Source organism: Harmonia axyridis, chromosome 2 (genome assembly GCF_914767665.1).
Source record: "Harmonia axyridis chromosome 2, icHarAxyr1.1, whole genome shotgun sequence".
NCBI lineage: Eukaryota > Metazoa > Arthropoda > Insecta > Coleoptera > Coccinellidae > Harmonia > Harmonia axyridis.
Genome location: NC_059502.1, coordinates 21,524,381 through 21,543,001, shown reverse-complemented (window position 1 = coordinate 21,543,001; position 18,621 = coordinate 21,524,381). Strand labels below are relative to the sequence as shown.

At 36.3% G+C, this 18,621-nt stretch overlaps 2 protein-coding genes across 3 annotated transcripts in view; one reads left to right on the top strand and one right to left on the bottom strand.

The window, feature by feature from the left end:
• The window catches only part of LOC123672261 (dynein intermediate chain 3, ciliary), a 28,609-nt gene extending 13,847 nt beyond the window's left edge, over window positions 1-14,762 (top strand). The window contains exons 5-7 of the mRNA XM_045606294.1: window positions 9,223-9,612; window positions 13,014-13,251; window positions 14,321-14,762. Of these exons, the coding sequence (XP_045462250.1) occupies window positions 9,223-9,612; window positions 13,014-13,251; window positions 14,321-14,698 (1,006 nt within the window). The 3' untranslated portion in view covers window positions 14,699-14,762. The remainder of the gene's footprint in view (window positions 1-9,222; window positions 9,613-13,013; window positions 13,252-14,320) is intronic.
• LOC123672260 (zinc finger protein 37-like) overlaps window positions 1-18,621 on the bottom strand; it is a 49,121-nt gene that overhangs the window by 18,118 nt on the left and 12,382 nt on the right. The window contains exon 9 of one of the 2 annotated variants that reach the window (XM_045606292.1): window positions 2,775-2,846. The exons of the other annotated variant lie outside the window; for it this stretch is intronic. Coding sequence (XP_045462248.1) covers window positions 2,775-2,846 — 72 coding nt within the window. The remainder of the gene's footprint in view (window positions 1-2,774; window positions 2,847-18,621) is intronic. 2 annotated transcript variants of the gene reach the window in all.

Genomic DNA, 18,621 nt, shown 5'->3' with positions numbered 1-18,621 from the left:
ATCTTGCCAGGTGGTTCTTGAAATTTGAAACTCTGTGGTACTCAGAATAAGAGAGATAGACCAAATATATGTTATATATTCGTTATCAGGGGAAAAAGAGCCAGTCGAATATAGAAAAATATACAGGGTGTTCTATTTGAAAAAATGAAGTTGTAATCAATATTTTGTCCACTCTGTATATATTTCGTTTTGTGAAATCATTTTAGAAAACACTAGTCGATTTCGTGAAACTTCTGTAGGAAACATTTTTTTGTACTCCTTTTAGTGACAAAGTTAAAGGGGGGTCAAATTATGGTGAAAAACCCGGTACATTTTTGTCAATTCAACTTTTGTAATAACGGTCGCCTCTCTTGATATATTACCTTGAGACCCTTGAGTACTCGAACTAAGCGTAATGACAAAAAATTAGAAAATTCCACAAACGACATTTTCAGTTACAGGGTGAATCATGAACTGAACGAATTCCATTTTGAATAATGTTTGACTCACGCCGTATCTAACAATTATTTTTATTAAAAACTAGTCAAAATTATTACCTTATGGGTAAGAAATATTTTTCGAGCAAAAATGTCCCATTCAAAATGCCATTTTCCAACTTCAACATCCTGAATCTCTAAAACTATTCCTAGGATTGGGTGGGATTGACTTTCTTATAGAGGAGGTTGTATTCATATGAAAAATTAAAAAAAAAAAACTTTTTCGGAAAAAAAAGAATGCTGCAGAAATAATTAAAAATTGTGAGTTCCGGTCGCCACCATTTTCTTCATAAGAATCCCATTAACTCATGAACCGTTGAGTTTTTATCCAAGGTATGGCATATTGCTGAAATTGTCATCAAAAAAGCAATCTAATGATGTAAACATGCAATTTTACAGCATAAAATTATGATTAGTTTTCTATAAACGTCTAATAGGCCATCGCGGTGAATCACCCCAGGGCCCCCGCAAGGGACATCAACGCCCGCGTGCGGAACATATTTTGGCGCCCCTTAAAGGGGGGAGGTGGAGAAAAGCACTGCTGGATAATCAGGAAAAAATTTTTTAAGTTTTGTTAAGAATTTAGTGTAAAATGGTTGAAAACCTATCAGCAACCTTCATTGCCTTAAGAACTTTATGGTGTTAGTTGTTACATAATACATTTTCAAAACTTATGCTGTATTCTTCTATTAATTATTCATGAAGGCATAAACAATTAATTAGGATCAATCCAGAAATTGAATGGATGTTTTTCTAGATTTGGCTGCTGCAAATTCTTTTATATTATCAATCAATCAATTTTATCGAGTATCTCTTGCTCTATATCTAAGATTGCCAAACCAGAAAATCTTTCTTATGACATGGTAGACTTCAAATAGTTTTTAATTATTTTTAATTTAGTGAATGATCTCTCACCATAAGCAACAGACACAGGTAAAGTGAGAAGGATTCTTAAGGCAATACTAAGATTCGGTAGAGGAGAAGTTAGATTATTTTCAAAAATATATTGTAGAATTTCAAGAAGATTTGACGCTTCAGGGAATGAAAATAATAATCTTAGGGCTTTTATCTCGTTGAATAAATCATTTTCTTTCACGTTGCCTCTCTTTTTCATGATCAGTTAGCTTTTGTTGAAGAGCATGACAGCATTTTAATAGATATTTGTCATTTAATTTAGGAATATCACAAATAAAACAAAAAACGTTATCGTGATCAGATATCATATCAAATCTACTATTTAAGGAACTTAGTGTTTGATTAATTATTTTCAAAAATAAATTTATTTTAAAAGCGATTTTTGGAATCTTGAGGTGCCTCATGCGTGTGTTCGTAATCGAACAATTTTGGTTTATACTTATATACATATTTGAATAAAATGAAACTTTAGCATCAATTCTACTTGACCATCTAGCATCACTTATGGGTTTTATATGTAACTGAGGATCATGCTCAAAGAATTTGTTTGTGAATTTTGCACTCGACTAATGTCGATCACAGGATCAAAAGACGAAATCATCTAAGACAGTTTTGAGAAAGTTCCCATTATCATATTCAAAAAGTATTTTAGAAGAACCTTGAAAAGGTACTTACCATTTTAATTGAATTATTTAAAATTTAATTTAATCACAACACAAATCTTCTCAATTTTTAATTATCTAAGTATTTAAATTCTTGACCCTTAAACGTTGCGAAATAAAATCTATTATTTGGATTACGCCGCCTCTCGCTGTTATAGCGCACCAAGCAGATTTTGGTAGTCTCAAAAATTCTGCGTAACTTGTAGTATTTTTCCTACATATGGTGTCGAAAGTTTCAGTAATTCCCCTGACTAAAAGCCGTCGTTTCGGTATTTATGATTGTTTATGTTTACCATATGCGTGTGTTAGTGATAATCGAAGAAAGGGTGCCCGCCGTCCGATGCAGGTTGCCGGGTGCCCAAAAAGAAATCTCGTGCCGACAAAGAGATAATTATTATCTATGATTTATTGATTCATAAAGAATCGTATAATGGCAATCTGGCTATTTCATACCGATTGCGACGTTCGGAAACTTGTATAAATTGCAAGAAAGAAGTTTGGAAAAAAAATTGTTGAAAAAATTTGAAAGAATCTTTTTCGAAAACCTTTGGTCCATCGGTTCTTCATGCGGTCTATAAGAGGTTTTGGCGCCCTTATAGAGTGGCGCCCGCGTGCGGTGCACGCGTTGCACGCGCGGTTGCGGGGGCCCTGAATCACCCTGTATATGAAATGTTTGAACTAATTCCTAATATGTATTTAATGTGAAAAAGGTTCAGCTCACCTGGGCAACTTCCTGGAGACTGAATCATGAGTTCGTATTTATCATACTCGTATTTCTCGTCCTTCACCGAACCTAAATGAAAAAAAAAATGTTGAAATTATTTACATTTTTAGTTACAAATACAGCTAAGTAAACATTTTTGCAAATTGAAAATTTGACATTGGTTCAAAATCAGAGAGAGCAAACATGATTCAATATACACCCTGAATGAATGTGTTATTAGCCGGTGCACACATACGACTTTTGCAGTCACGACACCGTTGCTGTGTCGTACTTGCGACCTGTGGTACAAAGAATCAAATGGGAGCATGCACACTACCCGCCGTGCAGTTGCGACGTCGTAACTGCCAGCCTACGGTCGTTTTTTGGTAGCATGTCCCTCTAGGCCGCAACTGTGCCGCAGTCGTACATGCGATCTCTCAGTACTCTTTTCTATATTGGCCTGTGCACACATACGACTTTTGTCGTGAGTTCGCACAATGGCAGAGAGGGAATTGGATATCGATTTCTTCATTGAAGAAACTAAAATGAGATGATGTCATCAGAAAAATTTATTGGGTAGTAGTATGTTGTTCTCATCAATTCTTCGAACAACAGGATTTTCAACAATTCATCTCTATTTCTCATGATCGGTGAGTCCGCTGGTAGCCTATATATTTTCTTCCGAACGATTTTATCATTGTCTATAGTTATTGCGAAAGTAATAAAGTGTCTTATTCAAACTCTTATAAAAATTTAAATTCAATTTTTGAAACAGCTAGAGATTTCAAGATCATATGAGTGACAGTTTCGTAGAAATCATGAAAAACTGAAAAAGTTTTAAATTTTTATGATCCAACAAATACAATGCGCACTAGTTTCCCATTCAGCATCGTGAATGTAATACTTTCTGGACTTATTTGATTATAATCAAATAAGTCCAAAAAGTATTACATTCACGATGCTGAATGGGAAACTAGTGCGCATTGAATTGATCCGGCTCCGCAACCACGCCGGTGTAGTATGTAGTGTGCATTGAATAGGTACGACTCCGCAACGGGTGTCGTAACTGCAAAAGTCGGATGTGTGCACCGGGCCTAAATATTTGTTTTTTTTTCTATCGATCCATAAGGTTAGGTTCAGAATAAACCAAAATTATTCAAGAGACATTTGGTGGGGGACTATTTCACTAACAGAAGAAAATTTTTCGAAGAGAAACAAAACATCAATGATAAACGATAAAATTATTTGTTATACAAGTACCAAATTTATTTGTTCAGACTTTGTAGTTGTTTTATCATTCGTATCTCAAATTTAGAAACACTATGTATACCGGCGAATTTTTAAGTTGAATCAGTCCAAAAACTCGAAAAGAAACAATGTTTCGAATATAAGGTTAATGTTCTTGAGGGGAAGTCTACTTATGACAGAACCTCTTCATTTAATTCCCCTTGCATGGGAGTCAACTTCTGAATTTCAAATGGAAACACTTGTGTTTATTACAGATTCGTTTTCTACTACACAAAATACAAAAGATTTGTACGAACAATTTTTTCAGTAAGATGTTTCCTTTTCGAGATTTTTTACTGATTGAACTTGAAAAATCACGCGTTAGGCCGGCCATCCACGTACAGTTGAAACTGTCAGTTTCGACTGAACAGTTAAAACTGTCAGTTTCAACTGTGAACTGAGATGCGCACACATGTGCAGTTCAAAGCTTCAGTTTGTTCCATGATGGATTCGAGAAGGTCCGACGATCTGGCGGTCCTCGGTTTAATTTTTGCAATTTTACCAAGAATAAAGAAGAGAAAGCATAAACAGTGGTGCAAGCAGTGGCTACAAAAAAGAAATTTATCTTCACACATAAATTTATTGAGAGAATTAGGAGAAGAACCATTAGATTTTCTCAATTATTTGCGCATGACTGAAACAGTGTACCAAAAATTACTATTGTTGGGTTCTCCTTTAATTGTGAAAAAAGATACAGTCATGAGAACTGCAATATCTCCACATGAAGGATTAGCTGCTACTCTGAGATTTTTAGCCACAGGACGCTCGTATGAGTGCCTAAAATTTTCTACAAGAATATCTCCTCAAGCAGACCTATAGAGTTCGATAAAATCGACTATAACCTGGTAATGTTTACGCGACATTGTGATGCGCACCCTTGCTCGACACGAAATCAACTGAGAACTCCACAGTTGAACCCCCACACACTGTCAGTTCAGTTAAACCTTTCAGTTAAAAATATGAACAATTTCATTTCTCTCAGTTGAACTGTTCAGTTGAAAAATTCGAGTTGAACTGAGACTGAAATACCCACTCACGTAGAGTTTCGACTGACAGTTTTAACTGTTCAGTCGAAACTGACAGTTTTAACTGTACGTGGATGGCCGGCCTTATATTTTCCATGAAACACATTGGATTTTATACATTGCGCTGAAGAAAAACACAATGTCTTATAGAACACCAGTTAGTTTTCCGAAGAAAAGATAAATAACTCGACTCCCGAGAACTACTCAAGAGCGAAATGTTCACCAAATGATCGTATGAATTGAGAAATACCTCTGAATAATAATATGCAATAATAAATTAGGTATACAATTTTGCTTCCGCCGTTTTGCAATAGATGGCTGTAGCGGTAAGTGGTAGTCTAAATAAATAGATCGTAGATGTCATACAATAAGCTTAGAAATTTGTTAACATAATGCTCTCGAAATTTTAGTCGATTTATGTCTGCATCATAAAGTTATTCTCGATTAAATATGTCAGCTTACGAGCCAAATTCTCGTCATTTACAGCAAGTTTTAATTTTCTGCTTTAATATGAAGAAATCTGCGGCTGAGGCTCATCGAATGCTCTCAAATACCTATGTTGAGGCTGCTATTACGGAACGAACGTGCCGAGAGTGGTTTCAACGCTTCAAGAACGGTGATTTCGACATCGAAGACCAGCGGTGGAAGAGAGAAGATTTCCGAAGATGCAGAATTGGAGGCATTACTTGATCAGGACTCGTGTCAAACGCAACAAGAATTGGCAGGATCATTGGGAGTGACGATAGTCATTTCAAAACGCCTGAAAGTCATGGGAATGATTCAGAAACAAGGAAATTGGGTGCCGTACGAGTTGAAGCCGAAATATGTTGAAAGGCGTTTGTTTGTTTGTGAACAGCTACTTGTGAGGCAAAGACGGAATTTCTGCATCGCATTGTGATTGGAGACGAAAAATGGCTTCATTACGATAGTCCCAAACGCAGAAAATCATGGGGATATTCCGGCTATGCTTCCGCGTCGACGGCCAAACCGAATATTCAATGTTCTAAGGTCATGCTCAGTATTTGTTGGGACCAGCTCGGCTTAGTTTATTATGAGTTGTTAAAACCGACTGAAACAATCGCAACAGGCTGTCGTTATCGAACGCAATTAGTGGATCGCTTCAAAAGACGACCAGTTTTTCGAACGCGGGATTCGTACGCTGCCCAAAAGATGGGAGAAAGTAGTGACCAGCGTTGGACAATACGCTCTATTAGTCTGACGTCACACACAGCCATTTTAGGTTCTCCTGTCGTGTTCGGAATCCAATTAAATGAATTGTCATTCAAATTAGTACGGTGTCGTTGAAGGAATTGGCTTATTTTCATAAATAAGAGTATTTGAGGAACTATTTCAGTATTAATTGATGGACAGAAGGAACGAGGTTAATACCAGTAAGTTTGACTCCTGTATCATTCCCCAGTTTTTGTAAAAAGCCGTGTTCGTACTTACTGGCATTAATCTCGTTCCTTCTGTCTATCAATTAATAGTAAAATCGTTCCTCAAATAATCTTATTTATCAAAATAAACCAATTTCTTCAACGACAACGTACTAATTTGAATGACAATTCGTTTGTTTGGATTCCGAACACTGACAGGAGGACTATAATGTCGGTGTGTGACGTCATCACTAATAGAGCGTATACTATATAACTGCGGGGGTTGTTGAATCTGTAAATCATAAAAACGAGCTCTATAAGAAATACATTAGAGAACCAGACAAATATAGAGAGGAATTTGTCAGATATCGAAACCACCTAAACCGAATAATTAGGGCAGCCAAGTGCAGCTATTACAGCGAGAAGATAGAGAAGAATGGGGGTAGCTCAAGGAATTTATGGAGTATACTAAAGGAGAAATATAAGTGTGGAAACAAGGTCGGAGTGAAGGGGATTCGAGGAGGAGATGGTTCGAGAACAGAGGATGAAAGGGAGGTTGCTGATATTTTTAATGGCTATTTTATAAATGCTGCATCGGACCTTGCAAATAACCTAACTGTTGCAGACACAAAACCATTCAAGCCGGGAAAAATTCAACATTCTTTTTTTCTTAACCCAACGACCCCAGCAGAAGTTGAGTCAACGATTAATAACTTAAAGAGGAATAAATCTCCGGGATACGATGGCATTACAGGTGAAACCTTGGGGAAAATTAAAGATGAAATATCTGTCCCGTTGGCGCATATACTAAATGAGGTGTTGCAGTCTGGTTGTTGTCCCAAGGAATTTAAATTATCAATTGTGAGACCAATATATAAGAAGGGAACAAGGGAATCACCTTCAAATTATAGGCCTATATCGCTGATTACCTCTTTTGCCAAGGTATTTGAGAAGATTGTCGGAACGAGGTTGAACAGCTACCTGGAAAAATATGAGATCATATCACATAATCAGTTTGGCTTTCGTGAGGGGAAGTCTGCGACGGATGCTGTATCGTACCTGTCTGATATGGTGTATGGGATCTTGGATGCTAATGAGGCGGCAGTGTGTGTGTTCTTGGACCTCTCAAAGGCATTTGACACGGTAAATCATAATGAGATGCTGAATGTCTTGGAAAATATTGGAGTGCGTGGAATACCCCTTCAACTATTTAGTACGTATTTAAAAAATAGGTCACAGAGGGTGCAGGTTGGTGAAGTGTTGAGTGATGTGTTGGAAATACAGTGTGGGGTGCCTCAAGGCACGTTACTGGGTCCTGTTTTATTCACGTTGTATATAAATGACATACTAGGTATTGATTGTATGGGAAAGATAATCTGTTTCGCAGATGATATAGCCATTCTCTATAAGGACTTGAAATGGAGTAGTTTAAAAGTGCTAGTCGAGAAAGACATGAAAAATGTTTTGAATGCTATTAAATGCAGATACTTGACAGTAAATGAGGAAAAAACTAAATATTTACCTTTTTCACTTTGCGCAGGTGGGCTACCACGTTTTGATGATCTGTTGATATGTGACGGAGAAACAACATTCAGAATTGGCCAAGTGAGTTCCATTAGGTACCTAGGTATACATATCGACCGGCATCTCCGGTGGGATGTTCACTGCCGTAATACAATAAATACACTGCGACGATTTCTCCATCGATTTCGCTCTCTTAATCAAATATTGGGATTCAAGCAGATGAAAATATTATACCATGCACTCGTAGAATCCCGGCTTCAATATGGTATTCTGGCCTGGGGTGGCCTGTATGATATACATCTAAAAGGATTACAGGTTCTACAGAATTACTTCTTGAGAATCATGCTACGTAGGGAGAGATTGTATCCAACAGATAATCTTTTTTTGGAAGCAAAAGTTCTTGATATGAGAGGGATGTACTTCCACACCCTACTTATGCAAAGCTTTAAGAATCGAAATTCGATGGAGTACCTCAATCACGGATATAATACTCGTAGAACAGAAAAGCCGAAAGTACAGACCCATAGAACGAAGAAGACTGTAGGACAACGTACATATACTTACATCATGCCACGTATTTTTAACTTGCTGGAGGGTGAACTGCTAACTAAATTTTATTCACTAAACTCCTGCAAATTATTCAGCAAGTATATTAAAAACTATTTGGGACAAATTGGTAGAGCTAAAGTAGCAGACATGATCAACCAGAGATAGCGATGTCCAACGTCTTAAGTCGTACCTTGCTCATAAAACTGCTTCAATGCCATGGTCACAAAACAGATGCACATATTAAGAAGAGATTAATCCTCCGTGCAACCTTCGGTTTTTGGAGGAAATCTATGTTTATTCAGCAACAGTCTTTTTTTTTGTGTTGTATTGGCTTATTATTTTGTTCAGTTTTCCAGTATGTACATTACTTTTTTGTCAAAAGCAATCAATGTAAATTTAATTGTGAATAAACCATATTATTACTTAGAATCATAAATGTATAACTCGTTTTTTTTTACAATAAAGCCCCGAATTTCGAAAAAAAACGGCGGAAGCAGAGTTGTAGGTCTATGTAGATTATTCAATTTAAAAAAGTTGAGAGTATTTTTGGTGAAATTAGAAACCTCTATTTCTGAGACAAAATTGGGGGGTCTGGAACCCATCGTAACCAACCCCCCCCTTATTTTATTTAAGGTTTGAACTTTATTGTCATTGATATTAGACAGGAATATAAAAGCTCACTAGTTTAAAGTTTAACTTTGTCAGGTGGGACGCGCGCAATCTAACGGAACCTACGGAAACTCTGATCCTGCATCACGCGAAGGACGAAGATCAATCTCTGTCGATGGCCGCCGGCGTATCCTGTCTAGAATACGAACCCACCATACCCACGAGATTCATGGTTGGCACAGAGCTCGGTTACGTTATAGCTGGAAATCGCAAGGGTAAGACGGCCATCGAGAAGATGACAGCCAGATATCAAGCCCACCTAGGGCCCGTCCTGTCCTGTCAGAGGAATCCGAACTTCATCAAGAACTTCCTGACAATCGGCGACTGGACGGCCAGGATTTGGTCGGAGGATTGCAAGGAGAGCTCGATTATGTGGACCTGCTATCACAAGGCCCTTCTGACGGACGGTGGATGGAGTCCAACGAGGTTTGATATAATTATTTATTTTAATTTTAATATAATAGCTTATTGTGGGGTAGCTTTTATTATTATTATTACTGAATCGGGGTCGTTACGGCTCTGTTAGCCTTCTGGGAACTGCGACCAAAGTGATATTTTGTTCTTAACCCTATCTATTCAACCTATACAAACCCAAGGAGGCCGTAGATAATGTTAACGAAGCCGATGACAACCTTATGAGCCTGTTACTTCGTGAGTATCTAGGAGTGATTTTCTATATGAGAGGTGCTTAGGCCAGTCAACTCCGGATATCTGCACACTATACGTTCGGCTCTTTCTACTGCCTTTCCACAGACCCTGCAAATTTCTAACTCAACCATGTAGTACAAAAGGTATTTTCACCGACAGTGTCCCATCAGCAATTTCCATTACCCGAAGCTCAGCTCGTGGTAGTTTCAAGACCTTTTTGGTATAGGTCTGTGAAAGCACCACAAATTTCTTTGCCTGAACAAGACCAGGAGGGTTATTCTATTGCACCACTCCCATTATTGGACCTCTGCCTTATACAGGGTGGCCACTTTTTTAATGGGATTGTATTGGTAACTTTTAAACCATAAGAATTAGAAGGTCGGTCAAATGGAGAAAAAGTTGCATGCATAGAAGCATTATCAAGCAGTTCAAACAAATCGAGATTATCAGGGCCAGTTTTCAAGATATCATAAGAAAAGTAAATTATGTCATTTTGATTTTTCTTTTTTTCCCACTTCATTTCAAATATCATCAAAAAATGTTACAGGATTTTTTTATTTGACAGTAAATTATCCTCAATTTGACGTAATCAGATTTCGTATCCAACGTTTCTGGGCCACCCTCAACCTCATTTTTTTCAATACGGACCTGCATATTTTATGACATTTTTCGAAATAACTTTTAACGCTGAATTCAACGATATATCATACAATGTCATTCAAAGTAGATTTTCAGGTGATTTTGACCCTTATCCAATTTTCTTGGGGTTGGATCTGTATTACCTTCATTTAGTTAAATTAACAACATGCAATATGCAATAAATTTCGATAAGAAAATCAACTTGCTCATCTTGAACTAAATGGAACACATTAGAATCAAAGCAAGAAACCAGTATACTGGTTTCTTGGTTCTTCTTTTATAATAATCATTTAAATATTTCAATTCATAATAATTAAACGAAAGTATCATTTAATGAAAGAAAAATCAAATGATTATTCGAAAGTAAATGAAAATTAATGAAGTAAGTGTTCGAAATGTCCACCATTTTGTAAAATGCACTTTACGGTTCTGGAACCCATACTTCTTATACATTTGCTTGTTTGGTCTCCTTGAATACCTTCCAAAACATTCTCAATTTTCTCGCAAGGTATCACTATTGTTGTGTTTGTCATTTGTTCCGTTGAAACAAATTACAGAATCGAACTTTATTTTGAGATCATTACGATATAATTTTTGCAAGGCTTGGTATTCAAATTTAAAATCATTGCATTCGCGTCTCTTGACTATTTTATTAACAGCAGTTTTCGAAAAATTCCGTTCACTGGCCACAGTTCTCGATTTTTTTTCTGTATTCGATTGAATTTGGCTCAGAACATTGATATCGTTAATAGACTTGTTGTTTCTTACATACACACCATTAAATTTGGATGAGGGTCAAAATAACTTGAAAATCAACTTTGAATGACATTGTATGATATACCGTTGAATTCAGCGTTAAAAGTTATTTTGAAAAATGTCATAAAATATGCAGGTCCGTATTGAAAAAAATGAGGTTGAGGGTAGCCCAGAGAGTACGAAACGTTGGATACGTCAAATTGAGGATAATTTACTGTCGAATAAAAAATTCCTGTAACATTTTCTGATAATATTTTAAATGAAGTGGGAAAAAAAGAAAAATCAAAAGTACATAATTCACTTTTCTTATTCTATCTCAATAACCGGCCCTGATAACCTCGAATTGTTTGAACTGCTTGATAATGCTTCTATGCATGCAACTTTTTCTCCATTTGACCGACCTTCTAACTCTTATGGTTTAAAATTTACCAATACAATCCCATTAAAAAAGTGGCCACCCTGTATATTGGTATCATCCAAGACCACAAAAAGGCTCAGGACCAGCAGGTGTCAACCTTGATGCTCTTTTCGCAGGTTCATCGGCTTTTTCGTTTCCTTCAATGCCACAATGCTCCGGTACCCATATTAGAGTTACTTTGTTGCCTTTAGCCATGTGCTTTATCGTATTACGTCACTCCCATGAGGTAGCATTCAATCCTCGACAATGTTTTTTTCTTGATGTCAGTACTGATAACTTACTTGTCTTGGAGATTTCCTTCCATATCTAACACTTCACTTAATAAGCCACGGGCCTAGTCAGTAACTTTTACTCGTTAGCTTCAAAAGTGTTTGAAAGAAAAAGTGGCATGGCACTTGTGAAACATTGAACCTCATAACGGCTCTTGCTCTTGCATCACCAAAAACAACGGTTGAGGTTGTGGGATGGTTATGGACTGCCCAGACAATCTTCAAACGCATAAACTGCCTAAGTTGCACTCTTTCTATTAATCGTGAAAAGCATAACATCAAAGAAAATGAATTTTTTTTTTAATATCGAGGTCAAATCTAAGAAGCTCTCGACTATTTTTAGTTTTTACACTCTATAACATTACGCTTTTCTGAAAACATTTTATAGTAATTAAGCTTGCAATTTTCTCCTAACAAGCATTCGAAAATTGATGGTTTTAGATTCATGAAACTTATTCGACAAATTCTTTAGATATCTCCTTTGCTCGATGTCCCAAATTTTCAAACTGTTTGCTTGGAAGCGTGGTGGCCGTTTTTAGGCCCCTTTTCTACCAACCCATTTCCCTCATCTGTGAGCCTATACTTCTCTTTTATATTTGGACTTTTCGGAAGTAATAACACAAAATGGTCAAGTGTATAACATTTTTGAAATGGCGATCGAATTACCTGCAAAACAAGGTGTCACATAAATCCCCTTTCCATTTATAATTTTAGGGGTTGCAGTCATCACGCCTACAGGGTTGATATAAATTGATTGGAACCAACCATATAAAAAATCCCCCTACGAACCAAAGATTTCCTCTTTTTGCATTTTTACCGATTTTGCATGGCGACTGTTATATTAAAATTGGTATCTTTTCAAATTGACACACTGTATAAATTTGTACTGATGCCCATAAAAATTTAATTATATTATTCATTCAACTCAGTTGAGATATAAAAGCGAGACTTATGAGATAAATTCAATCAACCTTGGAATTTAATTAGATTATTTCACAAACAAAGAAATAAAGATAAAGATTCTGAAAACGATGCTGAAAAACGTCATTTCATACCTAGAATGAATATGTTTCACGTTTTTTATTTTGATTTCCCAGATTATCCTCGTTCTTCACCACTAGAAGCGATGGGGTACTAGATGTCTGGGACATTTTGCAGCAACAAAACGAAGCATCAATGTCGGTCAAAGTTTGCGACGAACCCTTGACACGCATCAGAACTCACGATAGCGGCAAAATGGTGGCAATCGCCAATCAGAAAGGGACCGTTTACTTGGTGGAATTCTCTGATAATTTAGCATCGTGTAATAAAAATGATAAATCACTTCTAACGGCGGTAAGTAAAGGTGGAATGAAATTAATTAAGAGATCTCAAATTTCTTTTTACAAAACACTTCTACGGCTAGCTTCGTAGCTTCCACGTTTCAAAAAATCAAGATTGGGAAATCCTGCGATCCTCGAGAGTGGATGTGATCTCTTTCGGATACATAGACATCTTCTTTATTAGTTTCATACTCAGAGTAATAAACATAGATAGAGGAAGCATACGTCATTTCCATTTTGTCCCCAACATGAACTATCGAATTTGACATAAGGGGCGCGGAAATAAAAATATAACAGTGATATACTGAACTGAGTACATGTTTCAAACTGATCATATCATCAAAACCATAGAAAATCAAAAAAGAATATTGGAAAACAAATACCTGATATTTCCGTGACAACAGACCAGTTGAAATTTTGCGTGCAATTATAGAATAGCTATTTCAAACTTCGTAAGAAATCATTATATTTCAGTGACAACAATTCAGACCGAATGGAAACTTGCGTGTATAAATGAAATAACAATTCTAAGGTTCATGCAAAATTTCGTTCAAATAGTGACGTCAAATCAATAAAATTTGGAAAGCACAGATGTGAAGTCAAGAGCTTTTGATCGCTCATTCATCTATGCCAATTGTGCCCTTGGAGACCACATATATATTCATATATAGTTAAGTGGTCCCAAAGAAGCAATTGGCGAAAAAATGAACCAACGATCTCTCCAATGCTTCTGACTTCATGTAAGTGCTTTTCACATTTTTAGAAGGTCCTTTGAAATGTGAGATCTAGCCGTAGCGCCAGAGCATTCTCAAAATAAAATTGAAATAATATAATTCTGGTATGCGTTCTCCGCCAATTTCGAAGGTGCGTCCTCTCAGGGTATTGCGGTGTTTTATCCTGAGATCACTGATGGAATCATCAGTTTGCATGCCAAATACACCTTCCATCTCCACTCCATATCGGAACATGATGACCTTGTCTATATCCCAAGCGTTTCCTATCTTCCGAGAGATGCGCAGCCCACGACGCCATCTCTCGGGAAAGCAAAGAGTCACTACATAATTATATTTTTTTTCCGAAAGATGTTCGAGCGCGAAGCTAAAAGAGAAAAAATCCTTGAGGCTAGGAATCGAGAAATACGCCTGAAAGCAAAAGCGAAAAGTTCCACACATATGATTGAAGATGAGGCAGAGAACATTGAGGCTGTGCTAGAAGGCGAGGAAGAAGTCGAGAAAGATCCCTACAAAGACGAATTTGTCTTGGAGGCAGAAGAAGATTTTTACAAAATCATCAATAAAGAACTTCAGAAAGATATGCCAATACCTGAGGAAGAGGTGAAACCAGAAGTGGAACCTCCCCCACCTGAGCCAGAACCAGAACCCCTTCCACCTCCACCCCCTCCACCACCAGAGGAACCGAAGAAAAAAGGAAAAGGTAAAAAGGGTAAAAAAGGAAAGTAGCCTAGAACCAGCATGATGTTAAATATATTTTTTACGTACAAATAAATATTTTTTAGTTGTTGCACCTTTTCTTATTTTGATTGGATTTTTTCTTCTTTCTTAAATAAATTCTTACTAACAGTCGTGTGCACCGACTTGCTTACTAATACCGGATTAAGTAAATTCAAGGTTCAATATTATTCTGGGAATAAAAACGCAGAAAAAGTATAATTTTACTTAAAAAGTTTTAATACAAGTTCCGTACTGAACTAAGGTATCCTTGAAGTATTCAGTTCTTAATACCATTAAATATTTTACAGATGCATCTTCCATGACGCTTCCATGAAAATTGGTTCAGCTCTAATTACTGAAAAATACAAAACTTTGGGTAATCTTATGAGGTATGTTCTTCTCATTTCATATTTTCCAGAGGATACACAAATGAGTTGAAAGTTTCTCTAAACTGTTCGTACGAGTGTTACACTAATGGTGGGTTTCATAAAACTTTTATCGTGGTAATTTGCTGGATTAAATCATTTCTGTGTTCAATTTCAGTTCATTTTTGACACTTCCATAGATTTGAAAAATATAACAACCAACGAGTTGATCGGTCAATCAAAGTTTTATGAAACTTGTAAGGCTAGTAGGCTGCTATTGTTTTCAGAGATGTTTTCCAGTTTTTGAGCGTTAGTTAGCGCTAATCATTCAGTCAGGATGCCTGTATTTTTCGATATATTCAAGATATCTTGTGATATCTTCACAATGTCTGCTATCTCGATCAACTTCACTTTACGGTCATTCAAAATCGTTTTGTGAACTTTTTTGATTTTTGCATCGGTGACCATCTCTTTTGAGCGTCCACTGCGTCCGCCGTTTTCGGTGCTCATTTCACCACGTTTAAACTTAGCATACCAATGAATGATGATTGATTTTCCTGGTGCAGACCACGGAAACTCTTTATCAAGCCAAGATTTTGCTTCAACTGCTTTTTTCCCCATCTTTTGTCAAATAAGTAAAATAGCTATACTCACAACACAATATCTCAAAAACTAATGGTCGGACTGCTGTCGAATTTTGACACGTATCATTCGAAGGTTGGTACTAAGATGCATAGAATACCTGGTGTGTTAACTGATTCGATTTTGTTTCAGACTTTTTGAGAGACCCACCTGTTGCTTTGGTGGTCTGCTTCACCAGAGTGCTGTAAGGTGGCGCTCTTTGAAATTTTTCGAATTTCCGCATCTGCCTTGTGCCGTTTAAAAAGGAAATACTGATTTTAGACACTGCAAACATTCACAATAAATTACAATTCAGTTCATATCGAATTTCTACTCAAATGAATGGAATATAATGACAGACCATAGAATATAAAATATTATTGTTCTATACTCAAAGTTCACGACAAGAGCGTAGAAATAGGGGGATACTGGGGGTAATTACACGGTGTTCCTAAATTGGAGATACAAATGAAAATGACAGATTTCCGGATCATTTTAAGAAAAAAGTCCTATAACATGGGTCCCCAAATATTTTGTTTTGAGATACATGTGTTAAAGTTTAAGTTTTTTTCTCGTATAACCTTCCCTTCACAAGATATTTAATATGAATTGGCCATAGATATTCCAGTTTAAAGTTTTCACCATGTGATATGCTAATTTTGAATGCAAATCTACAGGGTGATATATCTTCTGGAAGGATGCCTGCTTCCTTCCTCCAAAACTATATTTTGGTGAACGGCTGTTAGTTTAGAAAAATGTAGAAAAAAACTCTGGTCCAGTACTACACTTTTTGGTTTGTTATAGTTTTGTGGTATCTGCTATCGATTTCGAGAAAAAATCACTAGTAATCCTCAGGAAAATCCAAATTATTATAAAGATCCAGCTAGTAAGCTCTAATGAATGCATTAATTATAAGTTTTGGTATTTATTTACCTAATCTGTAGCGATGATTAATAAATATTTGATAAATTGTACGACACACTAGAAACAACCTGTATATTGAAAGCAAAGCGTTTGTGGGCTCATATTCTTGAAACTTTTTTTCTCAAAATTATCCAAGTAATTTCTCATTTTCCTTCGTAACTCTTATTTGAGAACACCCAGTATAAGGTAAGAACAACTGAATTAGTAACAACAAAAATTATTTCGAGTAATTTGGTTCAAACTTCATTATCAAACATTTTTTTTTCGATTATCCCTCCCCAAGAAAAAAAAATCTACGCCCTTGGTTCACAAGAGTCGAGAATTGAGAGAAATGTCAAATGTAAACGATGTATGCGCCATCTGAAACAGACCGCGATCTCTCGAAATCAAGTGGGTATAAATCTGAAAAATCTCCCGTTTTGTTTTACAGGTATAAGAAGACACACACAAAAAACGGGAGATTTTTCAGATTTATACCTACTTGATTTCGAGGGATCGCGGACTGTTTCAGATGCCGCATACATCGTTTGCATTTGACATTTCTCTCAATTCTCGGCTCTCGTGAATCAAGGGCGTAGATTTTTTTTTTCTTGGGGGGGATAATCGAAAAAAAAATTTCTGACGACAACTTTTACTCATATCTGTAATGTTAGAAAAAGAAGTTTGATAACGCAGTTTGAACCAAATTACTCGAAATAATTGTTTTTATAACCAATTCGGTTTGTTCTTACTTTATACGGGGTGTTCTCAAATTAGAGTTACGGAAGAAAATGAGAAATTACTTGGATAATTTTGAGAAAAAAAAACTTCATGAATATGAGCCCACAAAAGCTTTGCTTTCAATATACATGTTGTTTCTAGTGTGTCTTACTTTTTGTGATGCTTATATCAGTTTATCAAATATTTATTGATCTTCGCTACAGATTGGGTAAATAAATAACTTATAATTAAGGCATTCATTAGAGCTTACTAGCTGGATCTTTATAATAATTTCGATTTTCCTGAGGATTACTAGAGATTTTTTCTCGAAATGGATAGCAGATACGACAAAACTATAACAAACCAAAAAGTGTAGTACTGAACCAGAGTTTTTTTCTACATTTTTCTAAACTAACAGCCATTCATCAAAATATAGTTTCGGAGGAAGGAAGCAGGCATCCTTCCAGAAAAAATATCACCCTGTAGATTTGCATTCAAAATTAGCATATCACATGGTGAAAACTTTAAACTGGCCAATTCAAATTAAATATCTTGTAAAGGAAAGGTTATACGAGAAAAAACTTAAGCTTTAACACGTTTATCTCAAAACAAAATGTTTGGGGACTCATGTTATAGGATTTTTTTTTCTTAAAATGCTCCGGAAATCTGTAATTTTCATTTGTATCTCCAATTTAGGAACACCGTATAATAACCCCCAGTATCCCCCCATTTCTACGCTCTTGTCGTGAACTTTGAGTATAGAACAACATATATTTTATATTCTATGGTCTGTCATTATATTCCATTCATTCGATTAAAAATTCGATATGAACTGAATTGTAATTCATTGTGAATGTTTGCAGTGTCTAAAATGAGTATTTCCTTTTTAAATGGCACCAAGCAGATAGCGGGAATTCGAAAAATTTTGAAGAGCGTCACCTTACAGAACTCTGGTGAAGCAGGACACCAAAGCAACAGGTGGGTCTCTCAAAAAGTCTGAAAGAAAATCGAATCAGTAAACACACCAGGGATTCTATGCATCTTAGTAATAACTAAAAATCATAATATGGATTCAATACTAGCACCGCCATCTGTTCATCAGACCAGGGACTTTTCAATTGGCCTAATACATCAAATGACAGGGTACCCAACCGATGTTTCGATTATTGCAAAATTTCGTCTTGATTGTACATTTACCATTCATTCAAATTTGGCTCAGGTGAAAATTTATAAGCAGTGTCCAGCGGAAAAGGATAAATAAGAGTTTAAAAATTCTCCACAATGGCGCTAGTCAAGGGCAAACAACCCAAGAACACACATAAA